Source organism: Hippopotamus amphibius, chromosome 2 (assembly GCF_030028045.1).
Source record: "Hippopotamus amphibius kiboko isolate mHipAmp2 chromosome 2, mHipAmp2.hap2, whole genome shotgun sequence".
In the NCBI taxonomy this organism is placed as follows: Eukaryota; Metazoa; Chordata; class Mammalia; order Artiodactyla; family Hippopotamidae; genus Hippopotamus; species Hippopotamus amphibius.
This window is the reverse complement of record NC_080187.1, coordinates 84552490-84579363: the sequence shown is the minus strand read 5'-3', so window position 1 is coordinate 84579363 and position 26874 is coordinate 84552490. Positions and strand designations below refer to the sequence as shown.

The 26874-nt window shown below is 36.5% G+C and overlaps 1 protein-coding gene across 1 annotated transcript in view; it reads right to left on the bottom strand.

Moving 5' to 3' along the window:
- The window catches only part of HAUS6 (HAUS augmin like complex subunit 6), a 42312-nt gene extending 22042 nt beyond the window's left edge, over positions 1 to 20270 (bottom strand). The window contains exons 1-11 of the mRNA XM_057723023.1: positions 19885 to 20270; positions 17172 to 17267; positions 15775 to 15853; positions 15123 to 15255; positions 11430 to 11577; positions 10196 to 10261; positions 9840 to 9888; positions 7713 to 7883; positions 5070 to 5263; positions 4281 to 4407; positions 3695 to 3797 (exon numbers count right to left, since the gene is read on the bottom strand). Coding sequence (XP_057579006.1) covers positions 3695 to 3797; positions 4281 to 4407; positions 5070 to 5263; positions 7713 to 7883; positions 9840 to 9888; positions 10196 to 10261; positions 11430 to 11577; positions 15123 to 15255; positions 15775 to 15853; positions 17172 to 17267; positions 19885 to 20012 — 1294 coding nt within the window. The 5' untranslated portion in view covers positions 20013 to 20270. The remainder of the gene's footprint in view (positions 1 to 3694; positions 3798 to 4280; positions 4408 to 5069; positions 5264 to 7712; positions 7884 to 9839; positions 9889 to 10195; positions 10262 to 11429; positions 11578 to 15122; positions 15256 to 15774; positions 15854 to 17171; positions 17268 to 19884) is intronic.
- Between the last annotated feature and the right edge of the window lie 6604 nt (positions 20271 to 26874).

The following is a 26874-nucleotide window of genomic DNA, read 5'->3' as shown; positions in this document are numbered from 1 at the left end:
CCAACACAGCCAATAAAATAAGTAAATAAATTAAAAAAAAAAAAAGATGAACGAGGCTTCCTAGGCGGCACAGTGGTTGAGAATCTGCCTGCCAGTGCAGGGGACACAGGTTCGATCTCTGCTCCAGAAGATCCCACATGCCATGGAGCAACTAAGCCCATGTGCCACAACTATAGAGCCTGTGCTTTAGAGCCCATGAGCCACAACTATTGAGCCCATGTGCCACAACTACTGAAGCCCACGCACCTAGAGCCTGTGCTCTGCAACAAGAGAAGCCACAGCCATGAGGAGCCAGTGTATCACAACAGAGTAGCTCCCACTCACTGCAACTAAAAAGAAAGCCTGCGCACAGCAAAAAAGACCCAACACAGCCAGTAAAATAAACAAACAAACAAACAAATAAATTTATTTATTTAAAAAAAGAAAAAAAAAGAAGTAATACTGACAAAAAAATGTACTGGTAAATTACACAAAATGATTGTCTAAAAATTTCTATCAACGTGCCATTTTTTTAAAGGGGTAGGGAATTATTCTAGAATAAAAGTCAGTAAGAGGACAAAACAACCAAATACAATAAGTGAACCCTCCCTTGGATCCTGTTTCAAAAGTAAACATTTATAAAGAACATGTTCAGGGATAAAAGAAACTTTATTTATAAATTTAAGAACAGCAGGCCAGCATACAGATGGTTGAGTCTAAAGCAAAATTATTTTTATAAACATATATCAAAATAAACAAGATTTAGCATAGTGGTTACCTCTGCAAATGCAGGAAGAATGATCAAGGACAAGAGATTGATCAATATCACAAAAACAAATCCTATCAAAAGATGGGCATAAGATCTAAATAGACATTTCTCCAAAGAAGACATACAGATAGCCAATAGGCACATGAAAAGATGCTCAATATTGCTAATTATTAGAGAAATGCAAATCAAAACCACAATGAGGTATCAACCTCACACTGATTAGAATGGCTATCGTTAAAAAGTCTACAAATAATAAGTGCTGGAGAGGATGTAGAGAAAAGGGAACCCTCCTACACTGTTGGGGGGAAAGGAAATTGGTACAGTCACTATGGAGAACAGCATGGAGGTTCCTTAAAAGTCTAAAAGTAGAACTACCACATGATCCAGCAATTCCACTCCTGGGTATATATGCAGAAAAAACAAAAACTCTAATTCGAAAAAACACATGCACCCCAGTGTTCATAGCAGCACTATTTTATATGGAAGCAACCCAAGTGCCCATCAACAGATTACTGGCTTAAGGACACACATATACATACACACACACACAAAAAAAATGGGCATTTCTCAGCCATAGAAGAGTAAAATATTGCCATGTGCAGCAATATGGATGGACTTAGAGACTATCATGCTTAGTGACATGTCACACAAAGACAAATACTATATGATATCACTTACATGTGAAATCTAAAAAATAATACAAATGAATTTATATACAAAACAGAAACAGACTCATAGACCCAGAAAGTAAACTTAGTTATTAAAGGGAAGAAGGAAGCGGGCGAAGGGTCAAATTAGGAGAATGAGATTAACAGATACAAACTACTTTAATACATAAAATAGATAAGCAACAGGATTTACTGTATAGCATGGGGAATTATACCCAATATCATGTAATAACCTATAATGGAATATAATCTGCAAAAAAAATCCCAAATCACTATGCTCTACACCTGAAACTAAAATAATTTTGTAAATCGACTATACTTCAATTGAAAAAAAAAAAGAATAAGTGAATACTCAAGGGTTAAGTACACTAGTACTTTAAAAAAAAATCTAAAGCAAGTATCGCAAAGATTTGACAAGAGTATTCAGTAAACAGGTACTTATAATATTATTCCTATACTTTTTAATACGCTGAAATAAAATTTTTAAAAACTATTGAAAAGAAAAATCACTTCAAGTAAGATGTAATATGTAAGGTGTAGGAGGGGAAAAAAGCTGTTTTACTTTAAGCAAAGTAAAGTGGTTTACTACAAAAAGTATGAAAAAAAAGTTGAGGTTCCCCAGCCCAGACCAAGGCTCTACCCTAGAGGAAAAAAACGGAATCCCAAGACTACAAACTGTGCAATGTCTGAAGGAGAGGGTTACCTGCAAAGTTCCCAGCAAACACTTTCAAACTGTGAACTTCTAACTAAACTTCCTAAACAGACACAAATATGCCCTCACTTTCAAGGCAACATAGAAATCTCCAAATGGACGTGAGGACAATTTCACGGTTTCACAGGGCCTAAACGAAGTATGCCAAGAGTATAAAGACCCTTTCCAAGCTGAAGTGAAAATACAATTCCAACCAAATATGCCAAGAACTATCGCAGTAATTCTATCATCATAAGCAATGTGCTGTATGGAGGGTCTTTTTCATTCATCAAATGTGCTGTATGGAGGGTCTTTTGTGTCTACTCTTCTGCTGGCTACTATCCTTGACCCCCTGCCCTCTGGTCTATGACCTTTCCCAACTAGTACCCTCCCCACATACACCTGACTCCCAAACCAATCACCTATCCTAGCTGTGTTCATCCTTTTCTTCCTAAGTCCTGTGCTAACTGCTGCCATGACTGATGGCCTGCCTGAACTCAACTGTGACCTACACTTACTACCTGCTGCAGATTGGCTACATAATTCATACATTTTTTATTCATTTATTCCTCCACCTATCTACCTAACACTTACTGAACCCTATCACAATTTCTTGTACACAAGCACCAGGCAATTGGGGAAACTGAATATGAAATGGATATTAGGTACTGTAGAGATATTAATTAAATTTTTAGGTGCAATAATGGTACGATATTTGAGGAAACTGAATGAGACAGAATTATTATAAATTTTAGGTGTAATATTAGCATGGTAATTAAATAGGAAAAAGTCCTTATTTTCATGGGAGTGCATGCTGAAACACAGGGAAGTGTTAATGTCTCAAAACTTAACATGGTTTTTAGCAAACAAACATACACATTTAAAGCAAAAATCTCAACTGCTGAAACAGGCAACAGTTAGGTATTCAGGTTATTACTGTACTACTCTTTCATGTTAAAAAATTGTAAAGAAATATTTATAGCACCATTACTCACAATAGCCAAATGGTGGAAACACAAAACTTGTAAAGAAATATTTACAGCACCATTACTCACAATAGCCAAATGTTGGAAACAACCCAAATGTCCATCAAAGGACGAATGGATCAACGAAATACAATTCAATCATACAACAGAATGTATTCAAACAAAGTAATAAAGTATGGATACATGCTACAACTTGAATGAACCTTGAAAACACTGTACAAAGTAAAAAACTGTGCAAGTGAAAGAAAGGAGACACAAAATGAAATATCCACAACAGGCAAATCCATAGAAACTGGAAGTATGTTAGTGGTTTCCAGGGACTGCGGGAGGGGGAAATGAGGACTGACTGCATAATAGGTACTGGGTTTCCTCTTGAGGTAATAAAAATACTCAGAACTAGCTAGCAGTGATGGTTGCACAACTCTGTGAATTTACTAAATGCCACTGAGCTGGACAATCTGCAATGACTGAAATGCTATGTGCATTTCACTGCAAAAAATAACTGGGGGAAAAAAACAGGAAAGATTATAAAAGAACTGTTATCACAGTGAGAAATATTAATGAGAGGGAAGTTTAAAAGAGAAAAAATTAAATAACCAACCTAGAAGTGAAGCAGGGTACTGCAAAAGAATACTCTTCGCATATGCTTCTTCTGAGGCAGGATCAAATGAAAGGGGAGACATAGGTGGTAAAAGATCCACAGCCTTAAAACACAGAATTTGTTATTTTGAAATACACACACTTTACTCAGTACCACAATAACAATACTAAGTAAATCTACGAATGAATGATATTTTTTTCCCTAACAAAGACAGAATTACCAAACATACAAATTATCCTATAACTATTTTTAAACTAAGGAGTACAATATTAGGAACAAGAGGACTACTCTGCCCTCCAACTATGCCTCAAATGGAATAGTACCTAACATAAAGAGGAATGTCTCATTTTCTTTTTAATACAACCCACTGAATCTAAAAATATTAATTATATCACAACAGCAGCTTAATGAACATTCTAATATGTATTTCTAAAAATCAGAGAAACCAAAATATTTGAACTTTAGGCTTAGATGCAAAGATGACAAGCATACACACATATAGCATTTCTAGGTCATCTGTAACATAATAAATCAAGAGATTACAAGAGATTAAACTACCCTCCAAAAGCAAGTCAACATTACTTACTGGAGTCCAACTTTTAATCAGACTGAAAGGAGACAGGCCGAGAAGCTCTTTCCACTTTTTATGCCATTCTTCTTGTTTTTCAACAATAGAATGTTTTACAGTTGTGAGATCTTCTTTTATTTTATACCTATGATGGCATAAAAAAATAACTTCATTCAAAACATGAATACATAAAAAGGAGTACTGACAAAAAATACTGAAGTAAGAATACAACAGTTTGTAGAGAAGGGGGAGAAAGTATAACTAAAAGTTCAACCAATATAGCACATCTAAATTGCATAAACTCTCTCATTCAGAAGAGAGGTCAGAACCTAAAATACCTTCTTTCCTTTAAATACCAGATTGCAATCATGCATCTATACTCCATTTATCTTTAAAATAATTTTTTTCCTGGTTCTAAACTCAAGTTGAAATTCTACTCCTACTCTCTATCCATTTCTAAAGAAAGCCCATACCTCCCGGTCACTCTGCTCCATATAAAAAACTTTTCTGAAACCTAGTTTCATTAGTAGACCCCACAAAAGGAAAGTTAGAGAAAAGTTTAAATTATTTCATAAAGAATTATCACTCAGGGCAAATAATATATTCCAGACAAAAGAAAACTACATTAATTTTCCTTTCTACTTCATGTGTCTCTCTAGGAGTTGATGACATAAGGTTTTTAAGTACTAGTAAAAATTTCACATTTATTAGCCAAAGCTACAGAGTTAACTAAACAAGAGTTGTGCTAAGAAATTATCGAAACCGCCCTACTCCTCCCCCAATGAAAAACAGATCTTTCTAGTGTACCTCATATGCTTCAGATCTGACAATCTTTCTCTCTGAGATTTCGTCTCTTTTTCAAGGAAGTGAAGGTCTACTGTCAGTCTTGCTTGGTCAGCCTGACGATGTTCATATTTCATTACTTTCAAGACTTCATTTAATAGCTGAATAACTGTTAAGAAGTTCAATTTTCCAGCCTCATAAACATTTCCTATGTGCAACTAAGGATTCAGAAAAATAAAAAGTGGTGAACTATAGATTCTTAGGATAATAAAATACTACTAAAATATATTTATGTTTTTCACTATTATATAGAAAGGCTACCTTAGGGACTTTCCTGGTGGCACAGTGGTTAAGAATCCACCTGCCAATGCAAGGGACGTGGGTTCAAGCCCTGGTCCAGGAAGATACCACATGCCGTGGAGCAACTAAGCCCCGTGTGCCACAACTGCTAGAGCCTGCAAGCCACAACTGTTGAAGCCCGCACGCCTAGAGCCCGCACTCCACAACAAAAGAAGCCACCACAGTGAGAAGTCTGTGCACCACAGCTAAGAGTAGCCCCTCTTTGCCGTAACTAGAGAAAGCCTGCGAGCAGCAACAAAGACCCAACACATCCAATAAATAAATAAATAAATATTTTTTTAAAAAAGGTTACCTTAAAAAAGAGTGAAAAAAAATCAAATGTCTACCCAAAAGTAAAGCTATGTAATTAATTCTGTCCCAAAGAAAACTACTATGGAAGAATTAACACACCAGGCTACATTTTTATATCATGCAAAAAAGCTGACTAAAAAAGCTGAAACTATAAAAGAAATGCAAATAAATGGAAAGCAAAATAAAGACTGAGGAGAAAGATCAGGTTTGGAGAAAGATCATGAATTTATGTTTTAACAGAAGTTGCAAATTGACAGGCCCCTAAAGGTTGATTTCAAACTTAGACATGTTTATTTGGCTTGAACAGTTCCAATGTTTTAAAATCATTTGAATCAGTTGCTAATATTTTAAAAAATCATAGCTTTCACATAAAATTAGTTCTCCAAAGACCTCATCATTTCCTACTTTATCCCTATTGTTACACACAATTAGTGTACTTCATTTATATACTACCTGTTTAGCTCCTGTATGAATCCGAGTTTACAAATTCTGATTTTTATGTACTCTGAATTTGAAGTGCCTGACATGTTACACTATTAAAGGGAAAGCTCTTCAGGGTCACAACAATATTTTATCTTTATATCGCCTACACTATAATAATACTTGGCACATAGTAGATGCTTAATAAATTTTAAGTTTACTAAGAAAAACAATGTAGGCTATTCAGACGGAAATGTCCCACAAGCAAGTGGAAATAATTTGACATAGTTTGGGCTGAAGGGGAGAGACTGGAACTACCAATTTGCTAATATTATTATACAGGTGGCTGATGAAGCCATGGAACTGCTAAGAAAATACAGATGAATTTATAAGGTAGGAAAGAAAAGGGAGCACATTCATTTAAAAGTTAGAGAAGGACTTCCCTGGTAGTCCAATGATTAAGAATCTGCCTTCCAAGCTTCCTAGGTGGCGCAGTGGTTAAGAATCCACCTGCCAATTCAGGGGACACGGGTTCGATCCCTGCTCCAGGAAGATCCCACATGCCACGGAGCAACTAAGACCGTGCACCACAGCTACTGAGCCTGCGCTTTGGAGCCCGTGAGCCACAACTGTTGAGCCCATGTGCCGCAACTACTGATGCCCACGTGCCTAGAGCCTGTGCTCTGCAACAAGAGAAGCCACGGCAATGAGGAGCCCGCGCACCACAACGAAGAGTAGCCCCCACTCACCGCAACTGAAGGAAGCCTGTGCACAGCAAAAAAGACCCAACACAGCCAATAAATAAATAAATAAATTTATTAAAAAAAAAAAAAAATCCACCTTCCAATGCAGGGGACTTGGTTCAATCCCTGGTCAGGGAACTAGGATACCACATGCCTCGGGGCAACTAAGCCTGCGCACTGCAACTACTGAGCCCACATGCTCTAGAGCCCACACAGCACAACTAGAGAGAAGCCTGCGAGCCACAACAAAGAGCCCATGTGTCACAATGAAAGATCCCACATGCCCCAGTGAAGATACTGCATGCCGAAACTAAGACTCAACACAACCAAATTAGTCACTTTATTTTAAAAAAAATAAAGTGCCAGAGTTTAAAAAAAAAGGTTAGAGAAAAAGGAACCAGTGGAAAAATGGAGACAGCACTCTGAAACATCACAGGAGGGCAAAGACACTGAGGTCACAAAAGCTAAAGGATGAAAAGAATTTAAAATTCTTAATAGCATCAAGACGAAAGAAAAACGAGAGAAGAGAAGAAGAAATTTAGCAATCAGATCACTGTTGCTCTCTGAGAATTTATTAAGAACCAGGTACCATATCACCTTCCTACTAAATACCTTCTACTCTCTACACTGTGTGATGTAGCACCACGCAAGGTATGGACAATTAATAAAAGTTGATAGATATAAACATACACACCCTTAACAGTACCCCTCTTTACGAAAAATTTACCAGATACATGCACAAAAGTAAATTCTGAAAACAGTAGAAAAACATTTTAAGAAACAATATACAATATATAAGATAATTATGTGAAGAGTGTTTTCTCAAAAGCTTCTTTAATTATCAAATGCTTACCTGACACATTTGTTTCTCAATTTTGTCAAGTAAGAGCCTTGGAATATTGATAGCAACGTTAGTTCCATCTAAAGTATATTCCTTAACAAGACTAAGGACTGAACTAACAACTTCTCTCTCTTTTTCCAAAAACATGAGTGTTTCATTCACTGAAGCCCACAAAGACCGAACCTTTGAAAACAGAGATAAATATTAGTCTATATATAATCGATACATACATTAAAGAAATGTAAAACACAAATACGTGCTCATTCCCAGGAACAAATGAAGTATTCCTGGAATGGCTTCTGGTAAGAAAATTAACTATTTTAACAGTCTAAAAGCACTGATATTATTTTCAAGGGCATTTTAAAAAATTTCTCAGGAGAATCTAGCCCACTATGATTTGCAAAATATATCTAAGAAATCTCATACTACCAAGATGCAGTTAGCATTTCCTGTATGCTGACATGCCACCAATCTAATGCAGATTTTTCAGGGAGAAAAAAGATTTTCAGGAGAAAAAGAAAACACTATACATCAATTTTAAGAGTCATTCAATTTTCAAAAAGTTAAAATGTGAAAAACTATATATTAACCTATGTGTATTAAGTTTATGTACAAGAATGTTCACAGCACTCCTATTTGTAATAGTCAAAAACTGCAATCAACCCAAAGAATTACCTTGAGTAAAAAGAGTATATTTTGCTATAATCATAAAATAGAACATTATACAGCAATGAGAATAAACACATACAACAGCATGGATAAAACAGCATTAGTGAAAGAAGTCGAACACAAAAGAATATATTCTATATACTCCCATTTATACAAAGTTCAAGAACAGGCAAAACTAATTTTAGCATAAGAAGTGAGGATAGTTTTTATTCTTGGAAGGAAATGGGCTTGAATGAAAGGGGGCTCAATGCTCCTAGGATGATGGTAACATTCTGTTCCTTAAACTGGATGCTGGTTACATGGATGCATTCACTTTGTGAAACTTTATCAAGCTACTCACTTGGGATTTTTGCATGTTTCTGTGTGTATGTTATGCCTCAAAAGAATTTCCAAAAGTGGGAAAGAGGAGGGGAAATACAATAATTATATTTGTGTTAGTGTCTGTGTCTTCTCACAGTATAAAGTAGTTTCCCCGAAGGAAGACTCATTGGCTGCCCCTCTATAGATCTCACAGGATGGCATTTCTTTGGTGAAAGTTCAAAGATCCAGGATCTGTTTCTCAGATTTTTCAAGTCTAGAAAGTTTATCTTGTCAATGGCTCAAAGCTGACTGGACTCAGAGAAACTGAACATTACCCAAACTAAAGAGAAACTGCTATGAAAACTCAATGGGTTCCATACCAACCTAACCTATTAAGGTTACAATCAAATATACTACATTCAGCAACAGGAAAATTCATATTCACTAAACTGGAAGCTCCATGAAGGAAGTGATTCTGCCTGTTTTCTTCATTGCTCTAGTCCATAATATCTACAAGAATGTCTAGCAAATGGCAGGTGATCAATAAATATGCACTGAATTAATGAATAATTACTTCCTGAGGAGGGCATTCACCTTCTGCAGTGACAAAGTGCCTAAAAATCCAAATTAATACCCCAAAGCAGCTTGGTGACCATAGAATCAAAACAGGGAGCTTGAGGGATATTTCACCCAAACGCAAAGGCCTAAGAAAACACTCTTACTCCCACATTTGTTAAAGCCACCTCTGAAAGCTTCAGATCATTTATATCTGCCAGATTCCTCCCTACTGCCATGCCAGCCTCAATGTGACCTCTCATTTTTCTTCCCCACTTACCATCTCCCTTCAGTTAACTATTATTTTATTTAGATAAATATTACTGATTAAGTTAGAATCAAGCTGAACTTTCCTTGCTGGCATAAAAGATTTTAAATTAACCAAATTTAAAACTCCTTTTGTATATATTTAGTCTGATAGATTATAAGTTAATTTTTTCCATCATATTCAAGTGTTTTAAAGGCACTTTATGTATATATATCACTTACAGTGAGTAAAAAACAAAACAAAAAAACCAGTGCTACAAAATGAGAGAGATATAAGTTCAATTAAGTAAGTAAATACTGCATATCACAAAAGAAAGATTAAATTTCTCCCTTCAAAAGTTGTCTCACCTTTTGAATTTTCTCTTGTATATTACTTTGGTGATCACAGGGTTCCATTCTAGTGGAAAATTAAATAATCTCATTAGTCAATAAAAAAAACCACATGGTAATTTAGCATCCAAAAAGCTAATTAATCTGCAAACCCACCCACTAACAACCATTCCTATTAAAAACAAAAATAAAATTCAAGCTCAGAGCTATCATAATTTATGAAAAGAACTGGACTAGGAATCAGAATTATGTTTTTGTCCTATTATCAAGTAGCTATTGATATGTTATTTTAAGTAATCTCAGTTTCTTTACTTATAACATGAAGGAGGCTAAACTAATATCTCAGGCAACTTTCAGCTCTAAAAGTCACTTACTTTTTTATTTGGTTCTGCTGTCCTATACATTCTGATCTCAAATTTCGTACTTGTTTAACTGACAATCTGCAAGAAAACATACAAAATGACAACTAGAATTCTATTACAACTAACTAGTATAGCCCACTTTGTTACTTTCCAGGACTTCCTGGCTCATATACTCTCCGACTTTGAGTAAAAATGCTGGAGGTTAGTTAAGACTACTTTGCTTTCTTATCCTTAGTTGTAGTTTTAAGGAGACTTCAAAGGATTTTGTAGCTTTCAAAATACATAACACAGCATTTAAAAACTTATCTTACTATAGTTGTTTATAATTGTAAAAAATTGGACACAATCTATGTCCTGAGAGTAAGAACCTTGCCTGTCTTATTTAATGCTATAGGATCAGTATATAACCAATACCCAGCACATAGTAGTAACTCAAAAAAAAAAAAGTGCTGAATAGATGAACATAAATATAAGATAGTATAAAATGGCTAAAGAAACTATGGGGCTTCCCTGCTGGCACAGTGGTTGGGAATCCGCCTGCCAATGCAGGGACATGGGTTCGAGCCCCAGTCCAGGAGGATCCCACATGCCGCACAGCAACTGAGTCCGTGTTCTGGAGCCCACAAGCCACAACTACTGAGCCCACACGCCACAACTGCTGGGGCCCATGCGCCTGGAGCCCGTGCCCCGCAACAAGAGAAGCCACGGCAATGAGAAGCCTGCGTACCACAATGAACAGTAGCCCCCGCTTGCCGCAACTGGAAGAAGCCTGTGCGCAGCAACAAAGACCCAATGCAGCCAAAAATAAATAAATAAATATAAAAAATAATAATTAAAAAAAAGAAACTATGAATACCTTCTCAACAGACACTAAGTAAAAACTTAAAGTAATGCACTATGGCCATATGGAAAAATTTATAGAATGAAATATTAAGAGAAAAAAGGATACAAAGTAGAATGAGCACTACAATTACAGCTTAAAAACTTACTTCCATGTTTAAAAGAAAAACACCTAAGAAACTGAATTTTTGAACTAAAATGATATTTTCCTTTCCTCTATACTTTCATTTATAGTATTCCTAAAGCTTTAAAACATTTTATTCAGAAGTTATCAGGCTTTAAAATGGAAAGATAACAGCCAAGGGGTTTTGAGGTAGACCTGAATTATTGCCACTGAAGGGAAATTGATGACATTTGTTCAAAAAGGAAGGAATTTTCATTTTCTAACTATCAAAGTATTACTTACTGCGCATTTTCCTGATATTTTCGGGTAACACAATCTTCTCTTTGCAAAATTTGTAAAAATCTGTTACGGGCTACATGGCACCTGGCAATGCACATGTGCAAATCTTGTGGCTTTACATTAAATGTCTCTGTAAAATGTACAGAAGAATCTACACAGAACACAAATAAAACATAGAAAACTTAGACTTACAAGCAAATAAATATAAAAAATGTGAGATTTGAGAAATTTTAACAACCTCATTTAAGAACTCCTTAAAAGCTGCTATGCCACATACACAAAAAAATATGACTCATTTCAACAAAAGCAATGATGACCTGTTTTTAAAGGAGGCAACTAAAAAAGGATATCTTAATTTATTTTACATAATTAAAAATTTTTAGAGTTCATTTGCCCAAAATAATTCTTATTATCACAGCACGACACATCCATGAACAAATATATCGTTATACATAAGCAACTTCTTAATGGATCTTTTAACAACAAAGGAAGAAAATCAGTTAAAAGAGATGAGGTGAGATCACATCACCTTCATCGATGCCATCGGCTTACTTTTCTTTCTAGTAAGACCAACAGGACAAGACAACCAAATAAAACCAATCTCCATTTCTTAAGTAATTCTTGGCTACATTACTAATGACCAAAGCAGACCCTGAGAACAATCCATTCAAACATTTGAGAGTTCAGGTTTTCACCTGTAATAAAATGTAATAAATCCCACTTTAAGATGGCTTAATACAATAAAGATGGATATTCTGGAAAATAGTGGCCCCACACCATACTTAGCATTACAAATCCAGGTCTAGGTTACCCACAAAGAAATAACCAAGAATTCTAAATATTTAACAGGATGAGTTCACTGCGTGTAGAAGTTATCTAAAGACTGAATATGTTGAAGGAAAATCCTTTAAACGAGAAATAGGACAACCCACGCTTAAAAGCCTAGCAATAAACTCTTGCTAAATCCAAACACATAATTCATATAAAATAGTTTGGGTTACATGTAACTGGAACAGATCATCTAACAGAAAAACTGGTAAAATGCTTATGTTACATTAAATTTAAAATATACAAATGCTTCTAAAGAATACAGTACATGTTTCTAAAAATCATGCAGAGAAGATAAACTGGAAAAAAGGTATGTGTCTCATATGATCCAGTAATCCCACTCCTGGGCATATACCCAGAGAAAACCATAATACAAAAAGAAATATGTACCATGTTTATTGCAGCACTATTTACAATAGCCAGGACATGGAAGCAACCTAAATGCCCATCAACAAATGAATGGATAAAGAAGATGTGGCATATATATACAATGGAATATTACTCAGCTATAAAAAGGAATGAAATGGAGCTACATGTAATGAGGTGGATAGACCTAGAGTCTGTCATACAGAGTGAAGTAAGCCAGAAAGAGAAAAACAAATATTGTATGCTAACTCATAGATATGGAATCTAAAAAAAAAAAAAAATGGTACTGATGAACCCAGTGACAAGACAAGAATAAGGATGCAGATGCAGAGAATGGACTGGAGGACACCGGGTTGGGGGGGTGGGGGTGGGGAGTGGAAGCTGGGACGAAGTGAGAGAGTAGCACAGACATATATATACTACCAACTGTAAAATAGCCAGTAGGAAGTTGCTGTATAACAAAGGGAGATCAACTCGATGATGGGTGATGCCTTAGAGGGCCGGGACGGGGAGCGTGGGGGGGGGGGTCGCGGGAGGGAGGGGATATGGGGATATGTGTATAAAAAGAGTTGATTCACTTCGGTGTACCTCAAAGACTGGTACAAGAGTGTAAAGCAAATATATTCCAATAAAGAGTTTAAAAAATTAAAATTAAAAAAAAAAGAGTGTAAAGCAATTATATTCCAATAAAGAGCTTAAAAAAAAGGTATGTGTCTGTGTGTGTATATACATACATACATGTATATGTATATGTACACATACACACACAATGTGTATACCTGAACATACGCAAAATGACATATATATGCAGTTTGTCACTGCAGCATTGTTTTTATAGCAAAAGATTAGGAAAAAAAGTCAACTGTCAGCAAACTGATTTCCGAACAAATGTGTGATTAAATACACTATGACACATCCATTCAGATATGCAGTTCTAAAGAGAAAGAATAAGGAAGATCTATGAACTGATATGGGATGATCTCCAATATACACTGTTGCACAAAAAACACAAAATTCAAAACCATTTACAGTTTAAAAAAAAGAATATATACTCATTTGCTAGTATTACTGATTACAACAACTGCTTCTGGGAAGGGAAACTAGGTAGTTAGAGGTAGAAGACAGACTTTTCACTTTTTGTTTTCTGAATCATGAGAATGTATTATTTATTCAAAATAATTATAAACGTACAACATGTGCATTAAAAAAACAAACAACAACGAAAAATACCTAAAAAAATAATACACCAAAATGTTAGCAATGGTTGTCTTTAGAAATTGGAAGATGGGATTTTACAGCATCAACTTTTCCATCTTGTCCCTCTCATGTTTTATGAGAATAACTCAATTAAACACAGCAGTGGACTTCCTAGGTGGTGCAGTAGTTAAGAACCCACCTGCCAGAGGGTTGGGGGGGAATGAATTGGGAGATTGGGATACCAAATTGTACGCTCTAAATATATGCAGTTTATTGTATGTTAACTGTATCTCAATAAAAGTTCTTTAAAAAAAAAAAAAAGAATCCGCCTGCCAATGCAGAGGACACGGGTTCGATCTCTGCCCCAGGAAGATAACACTGCCTCGAAGCAACTAAGCCCATGTGCCACAACCACTGAGCCTGCGCTCTAGAGCCCATGAGCCACAACTGTTGAGCCCATGTGCCACAACTACTAAAGCCCACGTGCCTAGAGCCTGTGCTCCATAAGAGAGGCCACCAAAATGAGAAGCCCGCACACCACAATGAAGAGTAGCCCCCGCTCGCCACAGCTAGAGAAAGCCTGTGTGCACCAACGAAGACTCAACACAGTCAATAAAATAAATAAATAAAATTATTTTTAAAAAATAAAATAATAAACACAGAAGCATATTTAATAAGCTACAAATAGCATTCTTTTAAGTCTTAGCTTTAAAACCCAATATTTTGTTTCTATAATTTAGCAAATAAATAAAATCCTTTTAAAACAGCAATTCTGAACCAAAATATTCCAACACATTGCCAGTAGCCAAAATAAATCTCTAACAAATTCAACACAACATTCAATACAATGTTTGCCTATAAATGCAAACTATAAACTGCAGCTCTAACCTGGGCCACTGGCTGTTTTTGTGAGGTCAGCAAGGTAGGTCTGCTTTCTACATTTCTAAGGGGTTGTATTACAAAAAATAAAAATAAAAAACCTCACAGACAGGTATACGTGACAGAGACTCTTACGTGGTCCACAAAAGTGTAAAATATTAACTGTTAGGTCTTACTTAGAAAATGGTTCCCAACCCCTGTATTAGAACATAATAAAATAATCTGTACTGCTACTTATGTTCATTATGAGAGGATTTCCAACTACAGTTTCAATAAAATATTAACTATTTGCCTTTTCTTTCGGGTAAAGTAATATTTTTATCTCACCTTATTCTATTAAAATCTCTTAATAATTTACAAATTGTAAAAAACATTAAAAACTTAAGAATCAACACAAAAAAAATTCCTACTGTAAGCTTAACTTACTTTTAGAATGGGTTTTTATATATTTTATTGCAACAAATCTTGCAAAGTGATACATCAGATGAATAAACTTCGGACCACCAGGAGAAAGAAATAGTGAACCAACAACTTGAGGAAAGCTACTTCCACGTTCAGCCTATGGAAAAAAGAAATAAGATATGAAGGCCTTATTAATAACAACCTTTATACTTACACCATACCGTTTTCGAAGCATAACAGAATTCATCAGAATTATTCCATTTGAACCACAAGTTGAATTTTTGAATTTTTCTAAACTCTTGGTGGACTCAGTTTAAAAAGTAGTTAAAATTTAAAGCTATAATTATTGATACTATTTGGGGATAAAAGCTATGTATCAAATGGTCAAAATATTTTTCTTTAAACAAAAACTGTGATATAAATTCCCAGGAACTCAAAAACCTGTTTCCAATGCACTTAGCTAACAAAGCTGGTTTCCCAGAAATATACAGAATCCCAACCAAAAACCACCAGAAAGTATTATTCTGATTAATATTTCTTGCTTATACTGTTAGCATAAAAGCATTAAAAAGATTTCACCTCTAAAAAATTAACGTACCTCAATAAAGCCCGAAAAAAAATTACTGCAGTTTTTAACCTCTTAAAAGTTTGCATCTTTCAGAAAGAGAATACTCACAGAAATCTTTTTTAACCATTCACAGCAATGTTTTCGGAATTCAGTATCACTTTTTTGGTCATATGGAGGCCAACAAAGTCTTTGAAACAAAAATAAAAATTAGAATTATGAACAAAAAAACAAACTCAGCAAAATTTTAAACAGCAAACTTATCTCCTATGCTAGACATTAATGCTAAATCAAGCCTAACATTTATAAATTTCAACTAAAGAGAGACACCAACCTGTAAGAAATTAGGTCTTTTTCTGTATAAATATCTATAGGGTTGAATTCAGTTTAGTGCAAATAATCAATGAATACATAAGTTAAATATAAGAATGAATTATTATTAAAATCACTGAAAATCAGCTAAAGAAGACAACACTCAATGAATTCACTGGACTAACGCATAAAGATGGTATAAATAAATTAGTATGTTAAGACTGGGGAAAAAGAGAGACATAAAAGGTTACACATGAAAAGCACAGAAAGAATGGCATAAGACATCATGACCCCTAAAAATAACCCATATCACATTCAGTGGGTGCTACTGTTTCATGGACAAACAAGATATAAAATTATTAAAAATTCAGTTTTAGTCAAAAATAATGGACTTTAAAATCTGCCTACTGCTTTCCCCTAATAATCAGTTTTGTCTAAATTTTTATTCTGAGGCATAATTATTTGCTTAGGGCCCCATTTTTTTCAAATTTCTATAGCATAACATACACTCTATATTCATAGAAAAAAATTAAGTATGCCTAGGAAAAAAAAGACTAAAAGGCTGGAATGTCAACAGTGATATTCTCTAGTTCAGTTTAGGAATGATTTTTACTTCCTTCTTTAACTTTTTCTGTATTTGCTGAATTGCTTATAATAAGATGTATTTTGTTTATAATCAGAAAAAAAAATCAAAAAACCTATTTTGATTTGAGCAGAGGAAGCCCTATACCTTAATGATAGGGATTTCCAAAATATGTTTCAAGTACACTTGTTCTTCTGGTCACTAATAACTTTAGCTGAAGGCAAAATATTAAAAATAAATTATCACAAATAAAAACAATGCCCTAAACAATGGACTTACTATATAAGAGGATGAGGGCACAACATAAATATTAAAACAAACCTGAACAAGTCTTCTGACAGATGAAACCCAAATCACAAGCAAAATAACCTGGAACCAAGGCTAGTGAATATTCACATTTTTATATTTTTATTTTAATTTACAATAATTTTACAAAAAAAAAATCACTCAGATTTATAAAAGTTAAGTACTAAAGTTGAAAGACTCAAACCTAATATTTATAACATCCATTCAAAATAACAGTTGAAGGCCAAAGTTGAAATTCTGGCTTATATCAAGTCACAATCCCGTTTTAAATCCCTTACAAAAAGAAAATGAAATAGCTTTTACTCACTTGAAAACTTCTTTGGTGAGAGACTGGTCAAGTGTTTGAAATAAAAAATAAGAAACTATTTGAAAAGCATCACGGTTCAACTTGTCAAACATGTTCCTAATGGTTTAAAAAGAAATAGAAGCAGGAAAAAAAATAAGAACAAAAGAAAAAGGTTAATAAAATAAGCATCATCAAAAGCTGTGTAAGAGTTTTAAGAGCTTGACACGTTAATATTTTTCATTCTGTTCAAGAAGTCAAGGCAAATTAATTTTTCTAATTCATGTATATATTTATAACCAATTAAACACACACAAGTTTTTGTTTTCTGATTCTGAAAATATAGATCAAATAGAAGGAAACTGGTAGAACCTGGCTTTATTGCAATGAAAACATTCTACAAAAAGAAAAGGAAAACCTAATTAGGTAGAGAGAAAACCATGGCCTAAGATATGGTGAAGATGATGATACCAACCAACATTTTCTGACAATAAAAACAGCTAAATATTTATGAGTTTATTATTTGTCAGATATTATTTTAATTACGCCTTTCATAAGCAGTAGCTCATTTAATCTTCACCACAATCATATGAAGTTAATAACTGTGCTTGCAGCTTTAAAATGAAGTATTTTATCTAATTCCAACATTAGAAAGTAGTTTGATTATCCTCATAATACAGATGACAGGACAAATAGATCTGAGTACTCCTGTGAACACATAAAGCTATTTTCCTGAAATAAGCGTTTTTGAGTTGGAAAAATAGTTAACATTAAAATTCCCATGCTTATCCTTTTATCAAACAACATTTTTATCCTTGGAATGTTTCTATTCCTCAACAAATACAAATGAAGTTCCTACCTCCTTATCAACTCTCAAACCTGCTATTTTTTTCACACAGTATCCTGTTCTCTTCAACACTTCTAATTTTTAAAAAGATATTTGTTAAAGGTTTGTTCACCCATTAAACTGAAATTTTATAAGGGAAAAGTTCACGTTTGCTCTGTTCACCACTGTATACCAGGTCCAATAGTTCAATTAATATTTGTTGAATAAAGGAATGAATCACCTTTTCTTTCCATTCCCACTGCCTTCTTAGTTTAGGTCTACCTAACTGCAAAGCCCTGATTCCCCCTCTAATCCATTCTCTGTAATGCAACCAAGATGATTTTTCCAAAATGCAAATCTGTTGGGCAAATACCTACGAACGGAATTGCTGGATCATACGCTAAGTGTACATTTAACCTTATAAGAAAAGTGGCTATACAATTACATGTTCACAGAAACTAGAAACACATAGAGCTGCACACCAAAAAGAATGAATTCTAACATATATAAGTGAATCAAAAGATTTTTTTAACTTTACAGTAAATTTGATGCCACATTCATGCTTTAAGTACTTTAAAGGGGACATCTGCTTCAAAACAGTAGATCCCTCCCACTAACCAACTGAGCCAACTCTAAAGACATGGGGGGAGAAATCTATGACAATGTTTAAAAAGAAAACAAACAAAACTATCATCACTGAACCAGAACCTGACAGATTTTATTTAATTTTCAAAGGCAGAAAGCAGACTGCAATTGAATAAGCCAGAGCAGAGAAAACTAAGATAGCCAAAACAAGAGAGAGGATGCAGTGGCAAGGCGGACGGGGGGCCATTCTCAGTGGAGGCCTGGAGAAGCTTTAAGCGTCTCTGCTAACACATAATCATAACCTGATAAATGCTACCCACTGGTTTGTCAATTTTTAGACTACACTTCCAGACAGAGCATTTCTCTATACAAATAGTAGTAACTTCTAAACAAACAGTTACCAAACAAAACTTAATTACATCTCTAAACCTTGACAGTAAAACAGTTCTGATACAGCTGGAAAAAGTCAAGAAGGCAGAGGAGGGTAGGCAAGTGTAGATGAGTTAATCATAGTTTAAAGAATAGCTACCTTCATTGTGAAATTACATAGTGGGGAATCAAGAGATACTTTTCAGACTGATACAACAAGAAATAGAGGTCTAAGCACATTATTTACACACTGCCACAAGAAGAACGGAAATAAAGTAATTACAAAAGTCAAGAAGATGGCCAACAGGAGATACCCTATGTATCCCAAATTTTCCTTGGCCTATACTGGGAAAGATAATAGATACTGTCTAAAGTTAAGATACAGAAATATAAACAAAGTATTTAGTTTTACGTTGAGAACTGTAACATGTGTAGCAAAGCAGGAAAGGGCTTTTACTTTTCATCTTAATACCATTCTCTACTGGTTTGGGGGTTTTGTTTGTTTTGGGGGGGGTTGTTTGTTTGCTAACTGTGGCATGCTTCGGTCTGCTAATTCAAGAAGTAAAATTTGTAAACTGAAAAGCAGCTACCTTGAAAGTCTCCCCTGAGTTTGCACACAACGGAAGGCGTTCCCAAGCCCCTCCGTTACCAAATCGCCACCTCTCCCTCGACATCACAGACCACCCAGCATCACCACCAAAGCAGGAATAAGCCGCCCCCTCCAGTTCCGCCCCAACTGCAGACCCTACCCCCCTACGAAGAGCTCCCGGCAAGGTCCCGTAACGGACAGTCTCTGCCACCAGGCCAGCTGCCACTGGGAGCAGGGACTTTGTAGCCAGTGCCGGGCCAGAGTAACCTACTACTTAATTCATCCACCTACGAGGGCCGCAACAAGGCGGGCCACGCCAGCGGGACCAGGCTCCGACTCCCCCGCCCCGCCGGCCCCGGCCTCCTTACACTCCGAGGTGCGTGTGTGACACGATCTTTCCACAGGCTACGGTCGCCGGGCCCGGCTCGAAGCCGAGCGCCTGCAGATACATCCAGAGATGCTCCTTCTCGAAACAAGTGACCCAGGCCGAACTCATGGTCGCGGTAGGCAGGGCCCGCAAAGGAAGAAAGCGCAGGCTCCCAAGACTGAGAGGGCCCCCTCAGGCTCCTTCCCTAGGGGCAGCCTGAGGCGGCGGCGGCCCCTCCATTGCCACCGGCTGATCCTCTCTCGCCCGGAGCCATCGCGCCTCAAATAGCCTCAAGTGGCCTGAGACTCTAAAGTCCCACGGAAATAGAGCCTTTAACGGTAGTACGGCACCGCGGCCAAAACGAAGCCACGACAAACCGAGCGTCCCGCGCTTCCGGAAAAAGCGGTTTGCGCCGGCGCCGCCCAGCTTCCGGGGAAGGAGCGGCATCCTTGGAGGACTATGTCTCCCGCCATGCAATGCGCCCTTCTCTGGGTCTTTTCCGGTCAAGACCCTCGGCGAATATACAAGACCCACAAGGCATTTCGCGGCTGGCGAACTTTTTCGCGCCTTCGGGTTTTTTGTCGGGGTTCTCCGGCGTCGAGCTTTCTGATCCTTTTTTCTGATCTTTGTGTTTCCTTTATGCTCGTGTATGCGTATTACGTCAGATGAAAACGGTAGACTGTTGTTCACGGTAGAAGAAAAAGCGTTGGATTTCTTCCTCAGCTGTGGTCACTAGATGTGTAACCCTGAGCAAGTCGCCTGACTGCTGAGCCTCGGATCTATTATTAGTAAAGTCTTGTATGCCCCTAAGTGCTGAATGTTCCTTTCATCTCCTTGCTCTAAAAAATCTGGCTCTCCTCTACGCTTACACCTTTCCGCTGCAGCACTGTCAATTGATAACTGCTTTCTCCTCCATGTGCAGTACACAACAGGACCTGGAAATGGGGTGGGTATCCTACTTATTTCTCATTTTGCCTCTGTGGACAGTTATTGCCTCACTAAAACCACCAGCTCCTATGAAGTGTATGCTGTCACCCACAACTCTTCCTTGTGGAGGTCAAGATCTCCACGTTGCTGGACCTCTTTCTGAGATTTAGCGCTTAACTTAATTCTCTGTCTCTCCAACATTACTCCTGGAATAATTTTTGATGATTTCAATATCCATGTAGGTGACCTTTCCAATGCCCTGGCCTCCCAGTTCCTCGACCTCTTCCAGCACCCTGGCTCCTTTCTCTCTCTGCCAGATTTATCTGGCAGAATCCAAATCACTGTTAAATCACTTCTCTGCCTACCCCATACTTGCAGCTTAGCAGCTAAATGCAATTATGATGCCTGGTGTCACCGAAAGTTTATGACAACTGAAGAAGACTCAGGCCTGCCCTCTCCATCCTTCTATTTTTCCCAAATCTCACTCTCCATACAATTATAGGTATATTCTTCGTTCCCTTAAACTTCCAATACCTCCCTCTTCCTCCCTCCTCACTCAGTGATGTCCTTTGTTCTTAGTTGATAGATGCTTCCAAAAAAACCTCCATCAACAGTTTACCAACCTGCCTGTATCTTTGCTCATGTAGTCTTCCTTGTCTTTTGTTCATCTGGGTGAATCAGAGTGTGCCTCCCTAAGACCTGTCCTCTCACACATTTGATGGACAGTATTCCCTTTCTCACACACAAGGAGTTTGCCCCAACATTTGTCCTCTACTCGCTCCTGCATCATCAGTTCTTCCCATCAGTATATAAACATGATGTAATATCTTCCATCATTAATAAAAAAAAAATCCTTTGACTCCAATGCCTTTCTAGCTACCAATCTATTTCTCATCATAGCAAAACTTCTCCAAAAAGTTATCTATGTCCTCACTGCTAGTGGTAACTTTCCAAAGCCACTTGAATCAATTAGTGTTCTTTGGTTGCAAGCAGTAAAACTGACTCTGAAGAAGTTTTATCAGGTAGCTATTGAGTAGCATAAATGGAAAGACCAGGTAATAAGGCTCAGGAAACAGCAGGCCCATGTGCCACTCCACTCAATATTTATACCGCAGGCAGTCCAATTTACTTTTTAAAAATAGCTTCATTTATTATCATAGGTGAACATCGTCATAACTACCAACTGAAACAAGAAATAAAAGTTTTCAAACATTTCTGAAAAATAACCACCATCCTTACTTTTATAATAACTTCCTTGCATTGTTTCGTAGTTTGACCACCCAAGTGTGCTTCCCTAGACATTATAGTTTAGTCTTGCCTTTTTTTTTTTCTGTCTTGCGTTTTTTTTTTGGTCCTTCCTGGATTTATTTTAAACTTTTATTGGAGTATAGTTGATTTACAGTGTTGTGTTAGTTTCAGATGTACAGCAAAGTGATTCAGTTATACATATACACATCCACTTTTTTTTCTTAAGATTTTTTTCTCTTATAGGCCATTACAGAGTATTGAGTAGAGTTCCCTGTGCTATACAGCAGGTTCTTCTTAATTACCTATTTTATATATAGAAGTGTGTATATGTCAATCCCAATCTCCCAATGTATTCCTCCCCTCCACCTTATCCCCTGGTAACCATAAGTTTGTTTTCTATATCGTGATTCTACTTCTGTTTTGTAAGTTCATTTGTACCCTTTTTTTTTAAATTCCACATGTAAGTGATATCATATGACATTTGTCTTTCTGTGTCTGACTCACTTCACGCAGTATAACAATCTCTGGGTCCATCTATGTTGCTACAAATGGCATTATTTTGTTCTTGTTTATGGCTGAGTAATATTCCATTGTATATATGTTCCACATCTTCTTTGTCCATTCCTCTGTTGATGGACATTTAGGTTGTTAACATGTCCTGGCTATTGTGAATAGTGCTGCAATGAACATTGGGGTGCATGTATCTTTTTGTCTGTTTTTAATAATATAATTTAATCACATGTCTTTCTCATTCTCCCTCCCCTTTTTCTTACAATTAATCTGTTGAAGATCCAGGGCTATCTGACCTGAATAACGTCCCCTGGTCTAGGTTTCACTGATTGCATCCTCACGGTACAGTTCAACATGTTCCACTGTCCCTGTCCTCTGTATTTCCTTCAAATTGGTACCTGGATCCACAGGATTGATCAGATTCATGTATGATCACTTTGGCATGATTAGATGATGGTTGGTGTATGCTTTTTCATCAGGAAGTACATAATATCTGTTTATGCCACTGACAAGCTTTAATACTTAAGTGCTTAGATCCATAATTCACAGGTGATTGCAAAATGTTGAAATTCTAATTTATCATTTGTTATGGGCTGAATGTTAGTGTCCCCCCACCCCCAAATTAATATGTTGAAACCCCATTGCTCAATGTGATGGTATGGTCTTTGGGAGGTAATTAAGATTAGATGCAGTCATAAGGTGAAGCCCTTGTGAATGGAACTGTAACAGTCACAGAGGATTTGCTTCCTCTCTCTGCTCTTTCCGCCAAGTAATGATACAAAGAGAAGTCAACTGTCTGTAACCCAGAAGAGAACCCTCACCAAAACCTGACTCTATGGGCACCCTGATCTCAGACTTCCAGACTCCAGAACTGTGAGAAATAAATGTTTGTTGTTTAAACCACTCAGTCTAAGGTAATTGGTTATTAACAGTCCAAACTGACTAAGATATTTCTTTTTCATTTGTCAGAGGGACTACTTTTATGGGAGAGGTTTTCCCTCATTTACTATTTGTTTACCTAGTGATGAAGACATAAAGAAGGATAATTTTTTTTTTTTTTTTTGCCACACAGTGCAGCTTGCGGGATCATAATTCCTCAACCAGGGGTTGAACCTGCACCCCCTTGCAGTGGAAGTGCAGAGTCCTAACCACTGGGAAGCCAGGGAATTCCCAAGAAGGATAAGTTCTTGATTCTTTCCTTTTATTTACCAGTTTTTAAGATAATGAATTGGTTTGCCATCATCCCCTGAAAGTGACCAATTAGGTGGTTTATATATATATAATGCTATATTTTGATTTTGATGGGGTTCATATTTGATGGGGTTCAATCTATTGCAATTATTATCCTTATTGAAGTTCAAATTGTCCATCTTTAGTCAGTGGGAACCTCTTCAAATCAGCTTCTGTTCTATCTGAAATAGCAAGAAGTTTAAGGTTCATTTTGTACATTTCCTGCCTCAGATCTGGAATCAGCCATTTCTCCAAGAAGCACTGATGTCTTTTAGTGGGAAAAGGTAATTCAGAATTACAGTCTGGACACTGTAATTTCAGAATTACAATCTGGACACTCCTCAATACTGGTTTGACCATTGTTTCTGCGATTTACTTAACTAATATTTATGCTTTTCTGTGCCAGGCATTGCTCTAATCTTTTCCAAATATTTATTTATTCTTCATAACAAACCTACTATTATCCTTATTTTATAGATGAGGAAATTGAGGTACAGAGAAACCAAGTTATTTGTTTAAGGTCACATAGCTAGTAAGTGGCAGAGCCAAGATTAGAACCCAGAGTCTCAGCCTTTACCCATCATGATATGCTTCCTCCCAATTGACCTGTTTTTAGTCATATGCCTACACCCTAGACCAGGGAAAAGCAAAAAAACCTTGACTAGCAGACCCCCTGAGACCCCCCTCCACCAAAAGACACAAAGGTGCTCTTACCAGAAGCAGGAATGAATCCTGGGAGGAAAAAATAGTCCACTCTATCCATTTAAAAACAAAAAACAAACAAATAAAAAAAACCCTCTGATTCAAGATTATACAGCCCATTTTTTTATTATAGGCATTTCAATGATTAAACTTTAAAGAGTTATATAAAATAATATATGATGCAAAACTAGAATCACAAAAGTTTGGGTCAGAGTTTCATTACAATTAAGACCAAGTAGCCAAAAAAGAGATGAACCCCCAATAGATTAATCCCCAAAGCCACAGGAATAAACACATGAGCAAACATGAAATTTAATGCAACACAAACTGTGTGTTCAGCAAAAGGAGATTTTTCTTAGTTATTCAACATTTTGCCCTGAGAAGGCTCAGGGCCATTAGCATGAGAATGATTTGGTCCATCCTCCTCTTCCAAAGCTATAATATCTGGAATTTCATCAGTCTCAGATGTCAAGTCTGTGATATTGAAATCAAGTACCTGTAAAAGAAGAATCTTGGATATTAAAACAAACACTAATGAAGTGAGTTGTCAAGGCCAGGTGAGCTCTTAGACACATAAATTGCTGCATGTGCATGAATCTTACTTTGCCCATAAGTATGCTGTCTTCAAGATGTTTACAGTCTTATTCCCACAATTCACTCATGTTATAAAAGCACTAAGGAAACTTCTCTTTAAAAGGAAACCAACTAGAGGTAGAACATATGAAATGAAAGCTTTGGAAAATACAAGCTATAATGCATGTCTGGTTATTCATCTGTCTATCTACTATTTTCTTAAAAACAGTAAGACTCCACTTTTTCCATGTCTCATTTCCAATGCTGTAAGCCATTTGGGCAATGTCTAGGAACTGAAGAAGCAAAAGGTCTTTGAATAGTTGAAATAGCCATCAAAAAGCCCTAGTTCTTCTCTGCATAGGAAAGGCTTTTAGGGATAAGAAGTTCTATTAACTCTTACTTTTCATACAATTTTGATAAGCAAAGTAATATTTCTTAAACAAGAGAAGATTAGAAGCAGAAAATTAGTAAGGTATAATAAATTACTAAAGGCTGAATCTTGATAGCAGAGGAAAAATCAGCTGATTACTTAACAGAGGCAAAACAATTAACAATAACAACAACAAAAATCCATCAAAAAGCAGATGGAAGGGACTTCCCTGGTGGCACAGTGGTTAAGAATCCACCTGCCAATGCAGGGGACACAGGTTTGATCCCTGGTCTGGAAGATCCCACATGCTGCCTGCAGAGCAAATAAGCCCAAGTGCCACAACCACTGAGACTGTGCTCTAGAGCCCACGAGCCACAACTACTGAAGCCCACATGCCTAGAGCCCATGCTCTGCAACGAGAAGCCACCACAATGAGAAGCCAGCGCATCACAACAAAGAGTAGCCCCCACCCCTGCTTCCCACAACTAGAGAAAGCCCACACTCAGCAACGAAGACCCAATGCAGCCCCCAAAATAAATTAATTAATTAGTTTTTTAAAAAAACAGATTGGAAAAAAAAACATCTGGAAGGGGAAATGAGGAATTATTGTCTAATGGGTACAGAGTTTATGCTTGAGATGATAATAAAGTTCTGGAAATGGATAGCAGTGATGATTGCACAACACTATAAATAATGCCTCTGAACTGTACACTTAAGAATGGCTAAAATGGTAAACTTGATGGTATGTATATTTTACCACAATTTTTAAAAATAGTTAAACAAAACAAAACAAAACATGAAGAGAGAATCTTGCTTCTATTGGACCCATTACCTGGCTGTTTGTGGCCCTTACTACACTTTTCCCTAAGAACCCAGGGGCTCAGAGCACTGTCTGGTCTGAGGTCAAAACTTCCACTCTTTATTCCTGAGGCTTTCTGTTTGGGGAGATCAAACTACAATCTAGATCTTCATGAATGTTCACTTTGCAAAGATTATACCCAATCTGACACCCACAAAAGCCAACAATGCTTATGCAAATTGATTTAGGGCATTTGCCGTGCAAGTCAATTATTGCAATTTTAGCCTTTCTAGGTTAAAAGATGTACCTTACTTAGCTCTCTTTTCTGATGTGTTTCTATTAAATGTATATTTTAACATTTATTAGCACTCTGTTTTTAATAAATGTAAAATAGAACAGGAAGCTACAACACAAGAAGATATAGAGAAAGGAATTCTCTGGGCCCCAAATAAGGAAGCAATTAGCAGTTTTCTCCTATCAGAAGCTAGATTGCTAAAATGGAAAAAATAAGCACTTTGAAATCAATAAGATAATGGACTAGATCCCCACTCTTCCATTTACCTCTTTTCAACCTCCATTTCCTCACCTGTCAAGTGAGGAAAATACCTAATTGATTGTGTTGCAAGTGAGGA